General features: G+C 37.0%; 1 protein-coding gene and 1 non-coding gene across 2 annotated transcripts; both read right to left on the reverse strand.

The window, feature by feature from the left end:
- Nucleotides 1–1,758: 1,758 nt before the first annotated feature.
- LOC136201337 (ethylene-responsive transcription factor ERF110) lies at nt 1,759–3,237 on the reverse strand. Its single transcript, XM_065991989.1, has 2 exons — nt 2,806–3,237; nt 1,759–2,681 (listed from the first exon to the last, which is right to left on the reverse strand). Exons 1-2 carry the CDS (start codon nt 3,098–3,100, stop codon nt 1,945–1,947), a joined length of 1,032 nt encoding a protein of 343 aa, XP_065848061.1. The 5' UTR covers nt 3,101–3,237; the 3' UTR covers nt 1,759–1,944.
- Nucleotides 3,238–12,516: 9,279 nt separating this feature from the next.
- On the reverse strand, nt 12,517–12,623 carry LOC136201569 (small nucleolar RNA R71). Its single transcript, XR_010673916.1, has one exon. It is a non-coding gene; the product is annotated as a small nucleolar RNA R71 (small nucleolar RNA).
- Between the last annotated feature and the right edge of the window lie 7,404 nt (nt 12,624–20,027).

Consider the following 20,027-nt stretch of genomic DNA (forward strand, 5'->3'; position numbering starts at 1 on the left):
AGCGTTATTGTTTAGATTGCACTATATGGCACAATTTGATATTTTTTTGCCACATGGTACAATCTCAATGGGGGGTATTAGCAACACTCAATGTTGCTAATAATTTTTCTCATCCTTGTCTCCATTTTTGGGGATTAGAAACATCGGGTGTTGCTGTTTAGATTGCGCCATGTGGTGCAATTTGAGATTTTTTGCTACATGACGCAATTCCAATGGGTTGTCAGACAACACTCGATGTTGCTAATAATTAATTTTCTCTATCCTTATCCCTTTCACGAAAAATATTTTATTTATTTAAAATACTATATATTGTGAGGGTTAGGAGGATCCACACAGAAAATGAGACCTTTTTATAAGAAACGGATAAAAGATTATCTTCCGAGTAATTTTGACAAAAGGTAAACAAATAAACACAATATTTTATAAAAATCTCAAGTGGTTTATAAAAAAACTCCAGTTTGGAACTTTTCATGAACGATCGACGTTTACTCCAAAACAGCTATCATTAGTAATTTTGAAAATTTAACAAAACACTTTATTTTATGTTTGGAGTAAAACCTGTAAATGCTACTATGAAAAGTTAAACCAACTCACATATTAAAATAGCATAATTTCAATTTCAATGTTCGCCAAATTGTGCAATTAAAGATCTCACTAACAGAAGTCGACACATAAAATGATCGTAACGCTAACCCCTTCATATTTAGGCATTATAGCATGCTTCTACCGTATAACACGTGGCGCCTAGATGTGAAGATATTAATGATACAATCATCTAATATATTAATTTCTATTAATTGCACCGTTAGATAAATGTTTGGAGTGAAATTGTACAATTTTATTATGTGAATGCTCAGAGGAGGCTATATAGGCGGCCTAGGGCCTCCCGATTAGGAGGGTCTCCGATCCCAAAAAAAATTAATTTTTTTGTTTATAAAATTCAAAATTAATTTCATTATTCTCTTAACATTAATATGGATGCGTTCCAAATTTAGCTATTTCAATCTCATTAACGGATGATGAGTTTTTTTATAATAGAAAAGTCTTATTGGGTGGTCGGAATGCTAGAGATTGCAGGATAGCTAGAACATAAAATTATACATAATTGGATTCTTTTGTACATAAATGTTAAATTAATTTTCACCTAATAACCATAAAGATAAATTTGTACATAATCTAATAATAATATATCAATTAATTGTTTTATTCTTTGCAAAATTACCATTTGTTTCTTTTTATTGAATCAAAAATTAATTATATTTTATACGTATTGAATTTAAATTTATAAAAAAAAATGGAGTATGGAAATTACCAATAACAAAGAGTGTGACTACCTAGGATTTAAATATAGTTATAATAAAATCTAATAATAGTTGCTCATAAATGCTTTACGTAATGCTTTTTAGATTTGTTTGTTGTATGCTGATATTCTTCTAATTAATCTTTTTTTTCTTCAAAAATCAAAATCTGGTCGGTTTATGTCTACTCATTACCAGCAGATTGTACTTGTTAGTTAAACTAAACTCTAGCAGCCGTAAGAAAAAAAAAACTCAACAAAGAAGGGGTCATAATGGTAAATGTGCTAATCATGGTTTGGATAAAGATAAAACCTCAACTCAATAGATAATTATGAACTGATTAATAAAAGATTAAAGATATGGCACTAATAATACGTAATGCAGACACCTATTTTCAATCTTACATCATTCATCACTTTGATGTTTCGAGATTACAAAGACCGCACGTAAACATCAAATCTTTCACAACGAAACATATACTTTCAATTTATATTAAATTATTATAAAATATCCTCTCTTTTTTTTGTTACAACTCCATTAATTTAATTAAAATAATAATAACAATAAGCAAATACACAATATAGAAATAAATAAATAATAAAAACAAAAAACATTCTAATTCAAAAATAGAAATATCAATTTTATTTTAACCAGTTGAGGGAGGATATTGACTAAAATCTGACCACGGCGCCATCGGAAAATTAGAACCTGTGGGCTGGTTCTGGTTCTCATTTTGAGGTGGCCGGAAATAACCCGATTGATGATCTCCCAAAACCAGAGGAAATGAAGAAGAAGATGCAGCAATTGAAGGATTTTCCGTGTTTAATGAAGAAGAAGAAGAAGTAGAAAACGGCAAATTAGATTGTAGAGAAGACAATTGCTGCTGATTATAAAACATCTGCTCAAGCAAATTCGATGATTGAAATCCGCCATCAACATCTCCGGTGCTCTGTAAAAGCTGCGAGTAATTCCAATAATCCCTCATCGTATCGGACTGAGGCTGAAATAATGGCTGCGGAGGCGCCGGAGATGGAATCGAATGCAACTGAGGACGATTAATCGGGAATTGAGATACGGTAGCGTTTTGCATTGGCGGTGGTAATATCCGAACGTTTTCAGGGAAATTTAATTTAGCTCTGTTTCCTCGGAATCTTAAAGCGGCATCGTCGTAAGCTCGAGCGGCGGCTTCAGCTGTATCGAATGTACCAAGCCAAACTCTTGCTGCTTTATGAGGATCACGTATTTCAGCTGCCCATTTTCCCCATGGCCTTTGCCGTACTCCTCTGTATCTTCTCCGCCGCTCCCCGGTGTCCTCGGCGCCGGCGGTTGAGGTGACGACGGCCGGGGTTGATACTATTACGGAACCACCAGATGTTCCTTGTTCTGTTACAGTAAAAATTTAATACTTTTAGATTACAAAAAAAAAAAAGGTGTGACGGTGATATGCACTGTTCCATTGCTCAAGATAAGATAAGACATCAGATAAATATATATAAAAAAGAATTACCAGTTGCAGCAGATGAAGATGAATGAGGTGTAAAAGCGGTGTAAAATCTAGGGTCCATAAATAGAGGTGAAACATCCGTTTCATCTTCTTCTCTGCCGCGTTTATGACCAGTTGGAGATGAAATTGAAATTGAAGTTCCGGCAGGTTGTCTTTGTCCGGATGAGACAACATGCGTAAGAGCTGTTACAATTTGAGACATCTCCCTTGGGTTTTGTAGATCATCATTATCTGGAATATAAGGCCAGATATAATCGCCGGAATCTCTCTGATTATTCGCCACCTTTGATAAACACATGTAAACTCAAGTCGTTTTCTTTCGATTGAAGTAATGAAGATGGGGTTTCTATATATAGTTAAGAATTTCAAACGTTTATGTTAGAGGATGAGCCGCCATAGAAATAGTTGAATTAGAGGAAGGACTAGGAACAAAGAACTATATGTATATGCTTTGCTGTACGGTAATAACTTGGGCTTTATATTTTTGGAATCATATCATATGAATATGGAAATAAATAATCAAAAATTGGTTTTGACTTATCAAGAGGCATGTCGGTGGATTTTAGATTACACACCATATACATCAAGAAAGAGAAAGAGAAATTTTCTTCTCTCTACAACTTACAATAAATCTTGTCTTTATTTTGTTTTTTTTTTTTTTTCACCTCTCTAAACTTGTCCATAATAATAGATTTTATAAGTATTTTATCAATTCTCTAAACTTGTTTATTTTGTATCACCAGCTTCTTAAACTTATTTATAAAAATTGATTAGCCAGCTTCCTAATATTACTTATTTTGTAATAACTAAATACAAAAATCATAATACTAACTCGGGTTAAGGTGTAAAAAAAAATACCCCTAACATTTTGGATCAAGAGTAATTTTACCCCTAACGTCTAAAATAGTTTTACCTCTAACGTTAATAGTCAAGAGCAAATTTATAAATTTGGTAAATTTTTTAAAGTTTTTTGTCCAATTGGTACAAAAGATATTATATTTTTTTTATTTTTTTCACATCCCAACATATGTTTGTGATTTGTTACTGATAAAATGAGGCACGTGTGAAATGTAGATGACAAGATTCATGACCGAGAAGACAGTTTGATGAATTATTTTTCAAATTAACTCAATTTATCAATGTTAGGGGTAAAATTGCTCTTAGCTTCCAACTTTACGTGTAAAATTGCACCAGTTTAGATGTTAGTGGTAAAATTACTCCTAACCCAAAACGTTAGGGATATTTTTACATCTTAACCTGAGTTAGTATTATAGTTTTTGTATTTTGTTATTACAGAATAAGCAAGTTTAGGGAGCTAGTGATACAAAATAAGTAAGTTTAAAAAGTTAATGAGACACTTGCAAAGTTCAGGAAGTCAATCTATTATTATGGATAAATTCAGAGAGGTATGTATTAAGTTTTTTTTTTTTATCAATCTTGGTTTTTATTTTTTATTTTTTATTTTTTTTATGAATCTTGGTCTTTATTTAATACATATAACAATAAGTTTTTTTTTTAGTTTTTACTAAAAGAAATACTACTAAATAGTACAACAAATAAAACACCTTATGAGAAATAGCACAAATATCTATATAGAATTATGAAGTACATACGATTTATCCTATTTGAGAATTTTACTATGATACGGATAAAAATGTAATATTCGTACAACTTTATTTTTCACACTAATTCAATAAAGTAATATTCATTTCATTTCTTTTTTCCATTGTAAATTTTCGGTATCCATTTTTCTTTTCATATGATATAAGGTCTAATGAAATATTTGTTCTCTTAATTGATTAATTTTTCTAAGATACTATTTTAAATTTTTATTATCTGAAAGTTTGAATGTAAAAAATCTCAAATTACATGTGACTTTATGATGACACACGTCTATTATCCTCAAAAAATTGTATTTTAACCGAAAAATTGCATAATCATAATATGAATATATATCATTGTTGTCTGAAAACAAAAAAGTGGCAAATATTATAAGTTTCACGGGGAGCAAAAATTGACCAAAAAAAACGTGCTCAAATTGGATCGGGATATAAAAGCCTAATTCATTCATATCACCTTCTGGAAAACCTAATTTGATATTCGATTTCTCCAACCCCATCTATGGCAGCCGAATTCGTCTTCTTCCTCGTGCATTATTAAGTCGACTCCATCTTAGTAAGTATTTATTTAGGGTTTATTTAAACATTTGTTTAGTGTTTCTTCCTTTGAAATGTCTGTGCAATCCTAGCTTCAATCCTCTTTTACTTTCGGCTGCAATCTCACTTTTATTTTATTTATGTGTAATTTTACCGAGATATTACAAATCAAACTCTATCCGCATATCAGGTTGTCGATGATACCCTATGTATCTTTTTACTTTAAGATTCAATCTCACTTTCATTTCATTTGTGTAAATTTACTGACTTCCATTTATTATGTTTTCTTCCAGAACATATAAAAGAATAAGAAACACACTTGAATAGGTAATCTCTATATGTACCTAGTTTGTTACTTCGTATTCACTTGAATATGTATGAAATTCATCCGGGTCTCTGTCCATATGAATTTATAGGGACATTATAGTCTTGGCCATATTCTCCTGGATCTAGAGTCATGGATGAAATCTAGAATGTGAACTTCTTCTTAGAGGTTTGAGTGAATGAGGGTTATTTGTCTTAAGTTAGGAATTAAATTGAGAAATTTATTCTTATCCAAGATTATAATTAATTGATCATTTGATATTCACTGTGGAGACCGGATTTAATGAATAGTTGTCGTATGTTAATCTTTACGTTTGGAATTTTATGTATTAATTTAATTAATTGCATCAGTGAACTATGAATTAATTGATTTATATAAAATTGTCAAGTAATCTAGTTTATATAGAGAGAGAGTAAATTAGAATTTTATATGACTTAACTTGCATTATTATTCTAGTAAGAATGTTAAACGAAATAATAAGTGTTGATCCTTCGACTCCATTTTTCTCACTTTACTTATTTATATTTTTTTTCGAAAAGAATGCATTTAATAAGCCTCTACCGGACAATCGAAGTTAAGTACAGATTGCAAAAAAGACGGAACAATATTAAAAAAACATGGGACAAGAATAAGAACGAGAGGACTTCGCTAAAGAGTGAGCCACCTCATTCGCTTGTCGCCTTACAAAACAAACAGAATAATTGTTGTTAAGAAGAAGATAGCGACAACAGGACACCAACGAACCAAACTTCGATATATCGTCAGTTCTGGAATTAATAGCATCGACCACAGATTTCGCATCCGACTCAAAAACCACCTAACTATATCCCTCCTCCGTCACCCATTTCAGTGCTGAAAAAAGTGCCAAAGCCTTACATTCTTACACCGACGGTAATCGAACCACAGTTGTGGTTCTTGCTGGAATAAACCTTCCATCCTCGTCTCTTAAAACAACGTCTATCCCAACCTGCATGGTATCCCCAAAACAGGCCGCATTCCTCATTAAATTTTAGACCCGAAGATGGCTTCCTCCATTGAACTTCAGAAAGACCCACTGCAGCCCCCCACAATACCACCACTTATTTATATTTATACTTTGATCTTTTTAGTTAAATTATTTAGTTTCTAGATTAGATTATAATTAATTCAACAATTTATTGATTTATATAAACAAAAGAAAAAGATTAAGTAATAATGAGAAGTAACTATTTTTCTTTGTGGGATCGATATCTTTATTACTACACGGAAACCCTTCACTTGCGGAAATTCCTCAACATGTCTAAAGGGATTAGGCACATGCATAGTCAGAACTAGTGCAAGTAGGAGACTATTAGTGTATGCTTTAATCCCCGAGACATTATTTATGATATTTTATTAATTAGTGAAAAGAGATAATCGATTTTGTTATTTACTTGTCCAAATCAACTTAATAGAGTCTCCAAGACTATGTGTTTGCTCATGTTTGTCGAATGTGTGATCTGGACAGTAAACACTTGAGCATATAAAACCATTATTCTAAATATCTCTAATTTGTTATTATCGTGGGAACGATGGTGAACTAAATACTAGTATGTGTCTTCGAAGATGATGGTGTTTTACTGATCATAGACAAGGGATATCAAACAAGGGCATTGGTACTCATAGAAGTTATGGAGTATTGGATTGATCCGCAAATGAGAATACCACATGGTCGTGGGTCATAAGTATATCTCATATAATGCTTATATGTGAATCCTTAAAGCTGATATTACTATGACTCCTAGATGAGACACGGTATACTTTGACGTACGCTTACGGGCTCGTAAAAGAGTTCTAAGTATGGATATGGTTGGGTATGCTCTGAATCATAAGGCATCGTAAAATTTCATTCGTCAATTAGTTGAGAAAATTTAGGATCTTTAGCATCATTATCCCATATCACGAAGGACTTGCTTTGTTAAAGCAATGTTCGCTAACACCACGAAGAACTCATCTAGTTAAAATTGGCATGCTCACACCATGAAGAACTCGTTTAGTCAAATCTCGTTCGCCCACCTAGCAGACAATTTGCTTAGTTAAGGCACTACCACCCACTTTGCAAGGCCTTGATTAGTTTAGGTTGTGATACTAAATGTCACGGCCCCCATGTAAGCCAAAGCAAAACGTCGTGCGATGCGAAGACTTTCCCTAAGGCTTGGCTAACCAACTTTCCTACCGGTGGGGTATATCCCCTTTTAAGCGTCTCGCCAATGCATCTGTCGGTATTCCATTCTAGAGGCTTCCATGTATTTAAACATCGCCCTATGGACTATCTTGGAGCCCATAGTATCCATAGAGTTCCCATCTATGGAGACATGTATGTCCTTTCACGAAGGACGTATGCCTGATCTCCTGTTCCTAATGGACTTGGATGGATTGCTTAAGCCAGTACTAACAACTGGCAAATGAGGTGGCGAAGATCTAATGGCAGATTTAGTCATTGTCCCTTATAATGTTTCTTATACCAACTCGGCCTCCACCATCAGCGTACATCAATATGTTCCATTCTCCACTTTATGTCGAAACGTTCTTATAGCCTTGCCAATGCTTAGGGTTGAGTTTGTCTATGATCAATCTCATCCCCTAACACAAATAATGGCTCTTATTTGCTAGCTATCGATGATAAACAGTCGCTAACATTGCAAACGATTTTGCAACAACATATGCGATCGAAATTTTTATAATCTATTGTGAAAAAACAGGTTGATGATTTTACCAACATGCTACTAAGCAAACAATTGTTTTTGGTCGCTGAATCTCAATATTCGATCGCTAAGTGATTGCTGCCGAACATTTACAACTATTATGTGCAAATTTTAGGTGATAACTACTTAAGAAAACATCTAAGGAACCTTAAAAAAAAACATCTAAGTTTCAGCTATATTATCTCTAATATTAAAGCCGTTCAAAATATTGTTTCAAAAAAAAAAAAAAAAACCGTTCAAAATATTAAAAAAAATGTCATGACTCGGTTAAAATCTGTTCTTAATATGATGTACAAATATTAGTATTAATATATTTTTTAAGCCAAATATTAGTATTATTATTATTAAGAGTATTATTATTATTCTCTAAAAAAAATAGTATTATTATTATTAATGTTGTTCTGATTTGACTTCGTTTATTGTGTGCGAACAAATTGCAAGCTTTGGGTAAAATAAATAATCAAGGAATTGTGGACAATTTGCACACTACATGTTATCTCAATTTGATGTCTATAACAATATTTTGTATATAAAATAATAAAATTGGAAATAGATGGAATTTATTTTAATATTATTAATGAAGCTTCAGTGTGAGTTTGGGGTTCAAATTAATATAAAAGAAATTGAAGTATAGATAACATTGAGTTGGTCAATATATAATGTATAATTTGCTTTTAATACAAAGTATTAATATTTGAAATTTGACTAAAATGGTTATTAAATGAAATTTAATTTAATTTATGTAATCCCATTAAGTTAATTGGAATTGCATGAAAATGGTCTCAAAAGTTGCTACAGAATGCTTGAAGTTGGATTGGAGGATCCCCACTAGATTAAAACTAAAAATGGAAAGTAAGATTTTTTATTAAGTGAACTTTTATTTAATTTATGTAATCCCAATAAGTTAGTTAGAACGGCATGAAAATGGTCAGAAAAAAAGTCATTATAACATGCTTCAAAATGGACCCGATTAGCCCATTAGGTTAAAGGGAAGGTTTGCTAATTAAAATGTGGGAAAATTATAAAATTAGGTCAAATGGGAGACTCATTTATATTTTTAACTCATTTACTTAATCTGCACCATTTTTCCACATCACCATGTATTTCACTTTTTTCTCTCTTCATCTCTTGATTCTTCATCTTCTTAGTCCTAGAAAACGAAGTCATGGTTCTTCATCTTCATGTTCCTGCTCGTTTCTTGGTTTATTTCTTCTTGTGACCATCGAAGAAATGGTTATTCTACGCTATTTTCATCATTTTTTCCAGTTTATCATATTGTTAATATCGGTTTTAAGGGTAAAAGGCGCGAAAAATGTAAGTATCTACTGTTTTCACTGCGTTTTTCTAAAAAATCACTTCGCGTAGTCGATGATTTCACGAAGATCTGTAATGAGAAAGAGCTTGAAATGTGACGATCTACTTCGCAAATCGATGATTTTGCGCAGTTCATGATTTTTCACTCGTAGACTTCGCGAAATAATCGATTCGTGAAGTAGATCGTCACCTTTCAGGCCTCGCAGACTTCGCGAAAGCATCGATCCGCAAAGTAAAATCATCCTCTTCCCTTCCATTTAAATTCGCATACTTCGAGAAGCCAAATCGTCATTTTTTCTGCCTAAAACGATTAGTTTTTTTAAGGTGGTTGAATACATAACATCAATTTCTAGATGGCGACGTACTGGGATGTCATGAGAGACATCCATCCCAAAAGACCTGGGACTTCCACTTCAAGATTGGTCACATTTACTTTAAAATGATTGGTTAGGAGATATTGTATCAATCTTGTTGTGTACCATATGATACATCCATCCCAAAAGGTCTGGACTTCCATTTATCATCCCAAAAGGTCTAGACTTCCTGTAAAGAGAGAAATTTTCATCCAGATTCGTCACGTTTACTTTGAAATGATTTGTAATGAGTTTATTGTGGCAATCTTGTTGTAAATTTTGATAATGTTATGATTTTAATGTTGAATTATTGTGGCAATCTTGTTGTAAATTTTTATAATGTTATGATTTTAATATTGGGATCCCTTGTTGTTAAGCCTTTTTGTTATTATATACCACTTCGTAAAAACTCGTTCGGACTTCGCATATTGAGAAATCTACAAACTGAAATCATCTAATAACACAAATATTATCTTCGCGGACTTCGTATAAGGTGAGATCTGCAAAGTCAAACGAGAGAGAGACAGACGCGACGTAAAATAACAAACATATTAAGGGTATTTTGGGAAAGTCACATAAACATAGTCTAGATATGTAATATGTTGAGTAAGTATGTTAAAAATATAAATGGGTCTCCCATTTGACCCAATTTTGTAATTTTCTCTTAAAATGTAGCATAAGAAATTTTTGTTTTAAAAAATAGACATTTTTTTCCTTTAACCATTTCTTCCGTTCTCTTTGAAAAAAAGCACTCTTTTTATGTGATATCACTAGAATTTCTGATGTAAAGATCTAAAAGTGGAGAGAATATTTCTGTACTTTCATTCATGAAGAACAAGATGACGATTACAACCTAAATAGTTGTTGCTCCTCGAAAAGGCAAAACAGCAAGGATGGTATTGCCTAATGTTAGGCATGAATATGACTATAATTAAACAGCGTGTTAATAACAATTTGTGAGTGTTTTAGGAGAAATATTCCTAAATAAAGAGAACTTATAAGTGTTTTATGCAGATTTGTATTGATTAAGTCAAAAGGCTACCACACAGCCTGTTTTGCAACGAACCTTGAGGAGAAGAGCAACTTTTGATCCAGCGGATCTCCGCTGCGTACCTGATGATGGATAGCGACTGGACAAGTGGCAGGAGCGGCGTGGCAGTGGCAGCAGGTGAAGGAAAGGCAGAAAGCAACATGATGAAAAGATGGATCACCCCCTTGAGTGTTCAAGGGTGAAACTAGAATTAATCATTTCCTAGTATCTTAGCTATAGAAAAAAATCTTTTGTAATATTTTGGTGGTACGGCTCGGATTTCTTCCTTTATATAGACGTAGTGGAGGGAAGGAGAGAGGTACACCTTTTGACTTCGGATAATCGTTTAACTAGAATTTTTGGCTTCTTTGAGAGAGATGAAGCTCTCTAAGGAAGATGACTCCATCTATGAAGGTTTGTGGAACTAACTCAGGCTGTTCACTCTATACCATGAGTGAGTAGTCATTTTGAATGGGTTTGGCCAGTTAGGCCGGTTATGTAAGTCTTCTATTATCTTATTTATGAATGAATGGTGATATATTATGTTGTGTTTGATGAATCTTTAACTCCATTGCTTAAGGCATGTATGTTATTGTTAGATGCATGATAGGAAACTGCTTTCATCTTCACGGAACTATTTGTCAAGCATTCAACCCCGAAACAGAGATGTCAGGAGGTTGTATCAAGGGTTTTCTTAATAGAAATGTTGTTTCGATCATAATGCAAGAAAGAACCAACTTTAAGGACGCTTAAGGTTGTAGTACGTCTTAGAATCTTAAGAACACACGAGAGTTTACTTAAGTGAGCATTAAAGTAGAGACCTTGACTTCACTTTACGTCATTCATAAATAAATAGGATGTTTAGAGACTGAAAGTAACCTGTTCCGCTGTGCTTAACCTGTTCTGCCTTTTTCCATCATCAAGTACTTCGTTCAATCAACTAAATCATTGACTTTGTTACTGTTTAAACAACATCTCTCAATTTAAAGAATACACACACCACGAACACCCTGTTCTACAAAGTATTTCTCATAAACTTTGGTCCTCAATCCCTGTGGATACGATACTTGACTTATCACTTTATTACTTGTATCTAGTACACTTGCTAGAGTCCATTCAGGAGACAACAAGTTTTTGGCACCGTTGCCAGGGATTGAAAGCAACAAAGTTTATACGAACTTTTCTGTGAAACAAGGTGTTTTTAATCTGTTTGCTAAATAGTGCAGCCAGAAGGAATCTTTATCGGTTTATGCGCAGAGTTGGACCTCCTATTTTTCCTATCGATCTCGAATTGGAGAGAATGTGTAGACGAAACAGAGCGGGAGCTCGACGTGCAAGAGAAAGAGAACGACAAAGAGAGAGAAGAATGGCTGGAAGGGTACCACCCGAACAACCAGTTCAACCAAACCAGGAAGAAGATGGAGAAAATAATAACCCTCCTGTCATGCGAATCAGAGATTATTCGAGACCAACTACTGAAGGACATTCATCATGCATCGTGTTGCCCAACGAAGGGAACAAAATTTTCGAGGTGAAAGCATCTATGATACAAATATTGCAGGCAGCCGTACAGTTCAATGGATACCAGTCGGAAGATCCAAATGGGCATATTCTTGAGTTTATCACGTTGTGCAACACTTTCAGATCAAACAGAGGCGTTGCTGATGACATAATCCGACTAAAGCTGTTTCCGTTTTCTCTAAGAGATAAAGCGAAGAATTGGTTGAAAAACTTGCAACCAGGAACGATTACTACTTGGGAAGAAATGGCCAGCGCTTTCTTAATGAAATATTTCCCACCAAGGTAAGCCATTAAGCTCAGAAACGAGGTTTCCCATTTCGTGCAAGAAGAGGATGAATCCTTAGCCGAGGCATGGGAAAGGTACAAGGAATTACTAAGGAGAGTCCCCAATCATGGAATCCCTATGTGGATGCAAATGCAGAACTTTTACAATGGGGTAACCAACATTTATAAGATCCAGATCGAGTCCATAGCCAATGGAAACCCCGAAGATCTGGAACCACAAGCCTTGTACGACCTTATTGAGAGAGTAGTGAGCACGAGTTATAACTGGCACTCTACCAGAAGTAAGGGAAAAAGAGCGGGAAATGAAGATGTTGTGTCAAAATTGACAAGCCAGGTAGAACAGCTTGCTAGACAGCTCGGCAAGATAAATGTGTCCTCGATCCACAACGAACCGCCATTCAATGACATTTGTGATTTTTGTGGAGGCCTTCATTTTAGCATCAACTGTCCCGGAGTTAAGTAGGGAAAGGGTGCACAGGCAGAATGTCATTATGCAGGGTATAATCAGAGGAATCCACCTAACCCGTATTCTAACATGTATAATCCTGCCATAAGAAATCATCCGAATTTCGGATGGACAGGCCAGCCCAAACAGCAGGAACAACCGAGATATCAACAACAGCAAGGAGGACACTACCAGAGGCAACCTCAGCAGCATTATAAACAACCTGTTCCACCAAAGGAAGATATCGAGCCAGATATGAAGACGATGATGATGCAGTTCATGAAACAGACACAAGCATCAATTAAAAATCTGGAAACACAAGTCCACCAATTAGCTGCATCTACGTCAAAAAGGAAGGGAATAATGCCAAGCAACACAGAGCCAAATCCAAAGGGCGATGTTATGGCAATCACCCTAAGATCTGGTAAGCAAACTCAACCCATTATATTTACTGATGAAAATGCTGAATGCACAGAGACATCCGAAGAAACTGAAGGAAAGCAGGAGTAGACTGTTCCTAGTCAAGAAGAAACCAGGAAGACAAAATCTACCAGTGAGCAGGATCAGGGGGAAAGCGGAAAGATATACAAGCCACCTCCGCCTTATGTTTCGCCTGTGCCATATCCAACGCGGTTGGTCAACAAAAAGCTGGAAGAACAGAATTCTAAGGTGTTAGACACCTTAAGGAAATTGCACATCAACATTCCGTTCGTAGAAGCACTGGCACAGATGCCGTCGTATGCGAAGTTCTTGAAAGATCTCCTGTCAAAAAAAAGAAGCTGGAGAACATATCAATGATCCAACTCAATAGAGATTGTTCGTCAATACTCCAAAACAAGCAGCAGCTACCTAAAAAGCTAAAAGATCCAGGGAGTTTTTCGATTCCTTATTCAATTGGAAAGCTAAATATTGAAAATGCACTATGAGATTAGGAGAACCTCAGCCTACTCGTATGTCAATTCAGTTGGTCGATCGATCAATATGTTACCCTAGGGGAGTGGTACAAGATGTGTTGGTAAAAGTAGGAAAATTCATCTTACCTGTTGATTTTATCATAATGGATATAGATGAAGACCTGCCTATTCCTATTATCCTAGGTCGACCATTTTTAGCCACGGGTAGAGCATTGATAGACGTGGGAGAGGGACAACTATTCTTAAGGATTAATGGGGAGGAAGTCATTTTCAAAATGAACGAGGCAATGAGATGAGCTAACAATAATAATGACACGTGTTGTTTCTTGGATGAGTTTCAAAGTCTTTCTACTTTGCAGGAATATGACACTCTGGAGACTCTATTGGGAGAAGAAGTGAACTTATGTGAAGGAACAAGCTGTTCCATTGAATCCAACTTACCTACACCTCATTTCGATCCTACTGTTCCTACTCATCAAGAACCACCAGAGATACCAACTGTGCCAGTGTCTAAACCAGAATTGAAACCGTTACCTGCACACCTCGAGTATGCCTTCCTGGAACCACCCAGCGGGAGTCCAATTATTATATCCTCAAAGTTAACCCCTGATCAGAAAGCGCAACTCATGGAAGTTCTGTGAAGAAATAATGATGCAATCGCATGGAAAATTGATGATATAAAAGGTATCAGTCCGGCAGTCTATGTCCACAGAATCTTGATGAAGAAGGAGCACAAGCCATCTATCCAGCCGCAGCGCAGACTGAACCCCCATATGAAGGAGGTTGTGCGAAAGGAGGTGATCAAGCTTCTGGATGCCGGCATTATTTACCCAATTTCTGATAGTGTGTGGACCAGCCCTGTTCACGTTGTACCAAAGAAGGGAGGAACAACTGTAGTGCTCAACAAGAAAGATGAGTTGGTTCCCACGAGAACAATAACAGGATGGCGAGTTTGTGTGGATTACAGAAAGCTCAACGAAGCCACAAGGAAGGATCACTTTCCTTTGCCCTTCATTGACCAGATGTTAGAATGGTTAGCGGGGTATGCATTCTATTGTTTCCTTGACGGTTACTCGGGGTAAAATCAGATTGCAATTCACTGTGAATATCAGGAAAAGACAACATTCACATGTCCATACGGGACCTATGCATACAGGCGCATGCCGTTCGGACTCTGCAACGCTCCAGCCACATTTCAAAGATGCATGATATATATATTGCATGACATAGTGGAGCAAACTGTAGAAATATTCATGGACGACTTCTCTGTTTATGGAAACTCTTTTGAGAGCTGTTTAAACAACCTCGAAGCCGTGCTTGTGTGATACAAGGAGATCCACTTGGTTTTGAATTGGGAGAAATGCCACTTCATGGTTACAGGTGGAGTTGTTCTCGGGCATAAAATTTCAGAAAAGGGGATGGAAGTGGACAAAGCTAAGGTGGAAGTTATAGAAAAGCTGGCTGTTCCGGCCAATGTAAAAGATGTGCGAAGTTTTCTGGAGCACGCAGGGTTTTACCACAGGTTTATCAAAGATTTTTCAAAGATTGTGCTGCCCTTGTCAGCATTACTTCACAAGGATGCGGAATTTTCTTTTGATGCAAGCTGTTTAAAGGCGTTCGAACTATTGAAAGGCAAGCTGATCAACTTGCATATACTAGCAGGACCCGACTGGGAATAGCCTTTTGAGATGATGTGTGACGCAAGTGATACATGTGTGGGAGCTGTTCTCGGGGCAGAGGGTTGAGAAGAAATTTCGGCCTATCTATTATGCAAGCAAAACATTAACCGAGACCCAGCAGAATTACACCACGACGGAAAAAGAGCTTCTAGCCATCGTATATGCTTTCGATAAATTTCTCCCCTACTTGGTGCTATCAAAAGTCATTGTTCACACAGACCATGCTGCACTACGCTACCTGTTCGCCAAGAAGGATGCAAAACCAAGGTTGATATGCTGGTCGCTGTTACTTCAAGAGTTCGATCTCGAAATTAAGGATAAGAAAGGAATGGAAAATGTTGCAGCTGATCATTTGTCAAGAATTCCTCACCAAAGCAACCAAGAACAACCTGAGATTTTAGAGAGTTTTCCAGACGAATGTCTCTATATTGCACAGCCTGCTCCGTGGTTTGCTGACATTGCCAATTATCTAGCCAGTTCACTTGAGCCTCACAACCTGTCCACTAATCAAAGGAGGAAGTTCTATGCTGAAATTAAATATTATTTATGGGAGGACCCCTATCTTTTCAGGTTGTGCGCCGACCAAATTATTCGAAGATGTATATCTCAAGAGGAGGGACAGGCTGTTCTAAGCCATTGTCATGATCGAGAAGTTGGAGGACACCATAGCGCTAGCAGAACTGCAGCAAAAGTACTTCAATCAGGTTTTTTCTGGCCAACACTCTTTAAAGATGTCAATCTGTTCGTTCGCACTTGCAATGAGTGCCAACGAACATGCAATATCTCAGCTAGAAATGCCATGCCCCTCAATAACATAGTTGTTTGTGAAATTTTTGATATATGGGGCATAGATTTTATGGGTCCATTCCCTACATCTTTTGGGCATAAATATATCTTAGTAGCTGTTGGTTATGTGAGCAAGTGGGTTGAAGCAATGGCTAGTCCCACCAATGACGCCCGTGTGGTTGTAAAATTCCTGAAAAGGCTGTTTGCCCGATTCAGTGTCCCACGAGCGATCATTAGTGATCAAGGAACCCATTTTTGCAATGCCAAATTTGAGAAGCTGATGGGCAAGCTTGGAGTCTCTCACAGAATTGCCACACCTTACCATCCACAAATAAGTGGACAAGTGGAGATTTCCAATCGTGAAATCAAAAGAGTTTTAGAAAAAACTGTTGGCAGTTCTAGGAGAGACTGGGCAAACAAGCTTGACGATGCTCTTTGGGCATATTAGACGGCCTACAAAACACCAATCAGAATGTCTCCGTTTAGATTGTTATACGAAAAGTCTTGTCACTTGCCGGTTGAAATGGAACACGGGGCCTTTTGGACATTAACCTTCTTAAATTTTGAGCAACAGACTATGGGAGACCAACAAAGACTTCAACTCTGTGACATGGAGGAGTTCAGGCTGTTTTCATATGAGAATACGGTGAATTACAAAGACAAGACCAAGATGTGGCACGATAGAAAAATCCAGATAAAGACATTTCACGAAGGACAAAGAGTTCTCTTGTACAATTCAAGACTCAGATTGTTTTCTGGGAAGCTTAAATCAAGATGGACGGGGCCTTATCTGGTAAACAAGGTGTTTGGTCATGGTGCAGTTGAAATTGGCAAGAAGGGTCAGGAACCTTTTAAGGTGAATGGGCAAAGATTGAAACCCTATCTAAAGAACGATCACACAAGGAAGATCGATACAGTTCACTTCCAAGACCCCCCAAGCCAGTAGAAGCACAAACAGGGTGTTCGCTACAAACACCAATTGTAGCACAAGTAACTTTGCATTTAAGTAAGTTTGCATTTCAAATTTTGTTAAATTTTGTTAAAGGTAGTTTAGATCCATTTTGTGTCGTTCAATGGTCCGTATTGTGTGTCTCCGGCGAAAGCAAAGATGTAAAACTTACACCTTTCCACAAGGGTTAAGTTTTACATTTTTACCTGTTCAAATAGGGGGATGATGTACCTTTCAATTGGAAAGGCTATCCTTGGAAACTGGGAGGCGAACTAAAAGTCTGAAAAAGTGAAATGTCTCATCATAGGTCATTAGGTACTTCTTTCACATGCTCTCCTTTCCTCGATACAATCCAACGGATAGGGGAGTCATAAATTCAAATTTTGAAGCGTGACTGTTCGTCGCCCTAGGGTCTCTAAAGAGAAACGCGCCTTTTGCCAACCACTTGTCCAGGTGGCGTCCTTTGGACCGCTCTTATAAAGGCGGTTTGTCAACAAGACGTTTCATTTCCTCTCCCTACTTAAGGAGACTAACCAAATATACGGCCCCTCGTTCGACTTGTATTATTTTCACACTTTTATTTCACGGTTCACCACATGCTCTGTGCTCTTTATCATTGGGAAACCCTATTTAGACTTGAGCGCAGGATGAGAACTCGTGGTTCTGGTAAGCAGGTAAAAGTCGAAGGATCAACGAAGAAAGAAAGAGCTAAGGGCAAAATGACGGGAACAAGCTCATCCCTGAGGAAAAATTGTGAAAAAGCTGTCTCAGTTCAAAGATGCAGCAGTACAGACATACTACGAGGAACTTGCGCAACTTGAATTCGGGCCTGTGAGAACAGTTTGCTGGGAGACCTTGAAGAAGCTCAAACTTGACGTTCGTGTGCGGCGACTCATGGAGGCATGCCATTTTGGCTGCTTCTTTGAAATAACGGAGCCGGCCTACAAAGAACTCAGGCTGGAATTCTTGGCTACGTTTAAGCACCATTCCGAGATTACTAACCCGGACGAGGAAGGCATGTTTAGTTTCAGGCTAATGACTCACACCCAGCGGCCTTCATTGAACATGTTCAACAGTCTATTAGGTGCCACGGATGACGATGACCTTGAGTCGGAAAGTTATAAGGAGGCGTTCACTCAAACCCCTGATGTATTTGACCCACAGGCTTTCTGGCAATCTATTTCGAACCAGCCGAGGTATGACGGTAGTGTTTCCAAGGCGTCAAATATTGATGACTATATCGTCCGGTACCTCCATAAACTGGTCTCTGGCACCATCTTTGCCCGTGAAAACCAGGCCACTATTCCCCATGCCGACCTTACAGCTTTGTGGAGTATGACAATCGGGCCCAGAATGAATCTAGGCTATTGGTTTGGGGAGTACATTGCCAACTTTGGAAAGAAGAATTCCTCGGTCATTTGCTATGGGAGCATCGTGACTCGGGTTGCAGCAGAAATTGGAGTCTTTAAGCTAGAGGACCACACCCGGCTCACTGTTGTAAACCACCCTGACCAGATTGATTTAAGGAGTTTACAGAGCATGTGTTTTGGGAAAATGGTGAATGGGAAATGGGTCTGGATGGCAGACTTTGTCTGTCTCCTCTGAGTCGAAAGCCGAAAAAGGAAGAGTGAACCTACTTTCTCTGTCTCCTCTGAGTCCGAGCAAGTTGAGCACGAAAAAGATCTTGCCTTTTACGTGAAATGTGAAAAGCTCACCAATGATGATATTGTCTGTAAGTTCAATGCCCTGTTTGCGCAGAATGTAGCTAACCACGACCAAATCCATGCCCTGGAGCATAAAACTGCTATTCTACAAAGTGAGGTGGATATGCTGAAGCACCTCTGTGTAGAAGATCATGGGCGGGAAAGTCCTTCGGGTGCCTCGATCAAAAGTCCGGTAAGAGCGAAATCTGCTGGCCCTGAAGCATATGCCGCTACCTCCTCGAAAGGGGATGGTACTGCTCCTGCTAAGGATCGAGAGGTTGAGTCCTCTCGTTCCCCTGTTGTCTAAACCTTCACACTTGTCTCTATCCAAGCATCTGGTAACATTTATAACCCTTCTTTGCATTTATTGTTACACTCCAATGCGATCATGTTATGATTTTTGTTTTTCTTCTATTTTTAGTGTAACATTGGGGACAATATTGATTTTTATTTGGGGGTGGGATGCATGCGTTTAAACTGCAAATTTTTGTGCATAACATGATAAAAGATGAAACATACTGCTGTATTAGACTGATATGTTTAGCAAATTACCCCCTAATAAATCTCGACGTCCGCTTTAAGCAATTTGTCCATTATTTTTTTTCTTGTAACTATCTCATTCTCTTGTCTTACTCCTAGCTGTTTATGCGTTTGTGATTGCGATTTGAGGTAATAGCTTTGTGTAATTATTTAAACTCCCAAATCAAGAAGTTCTAAAAAAATTTAAGTTTTAACTCAATCTTCACTTAAAGAATCTCCTGCTCCAATGCAAAATCCCTAAAATGTGAGAACTTGAGCCTACATTAGCATGAAAATGCATTGTTTCTTCATGAGAGGGCTAGTGCATATTGTCCTTAGGTAGGTATTGCTTTGGTTGCCTAGTCAAAGTGGTAAAATTGTGGAAGAACATAGGAGGAAAAAGGCATTTAGATCCCAATTTCACTTCACAAAAAGCCTACCCGTGCTTTGCACCCACATTCTTAGGATATCCAACTTGAGCCTTAACCTAGTCTTTCTTAAACACTACATAAAGGAACCAATT

This window comes from Euphorbia lathyris, chromosome 7 (assembly GCF_963576675.1).
Source record: "Euphorbia lathyris chromosome 7, ddEupLath1.1, whole genome shotgun sequence".
In the NCBI taxonomy this organism is placed as follows: Eukaryota; Viridiplantae; Streptophyta; class Magnoliopsida; order Malpighiales; family Euphorbiaceae; genus Euphorbia; species Euphorbia lathyris.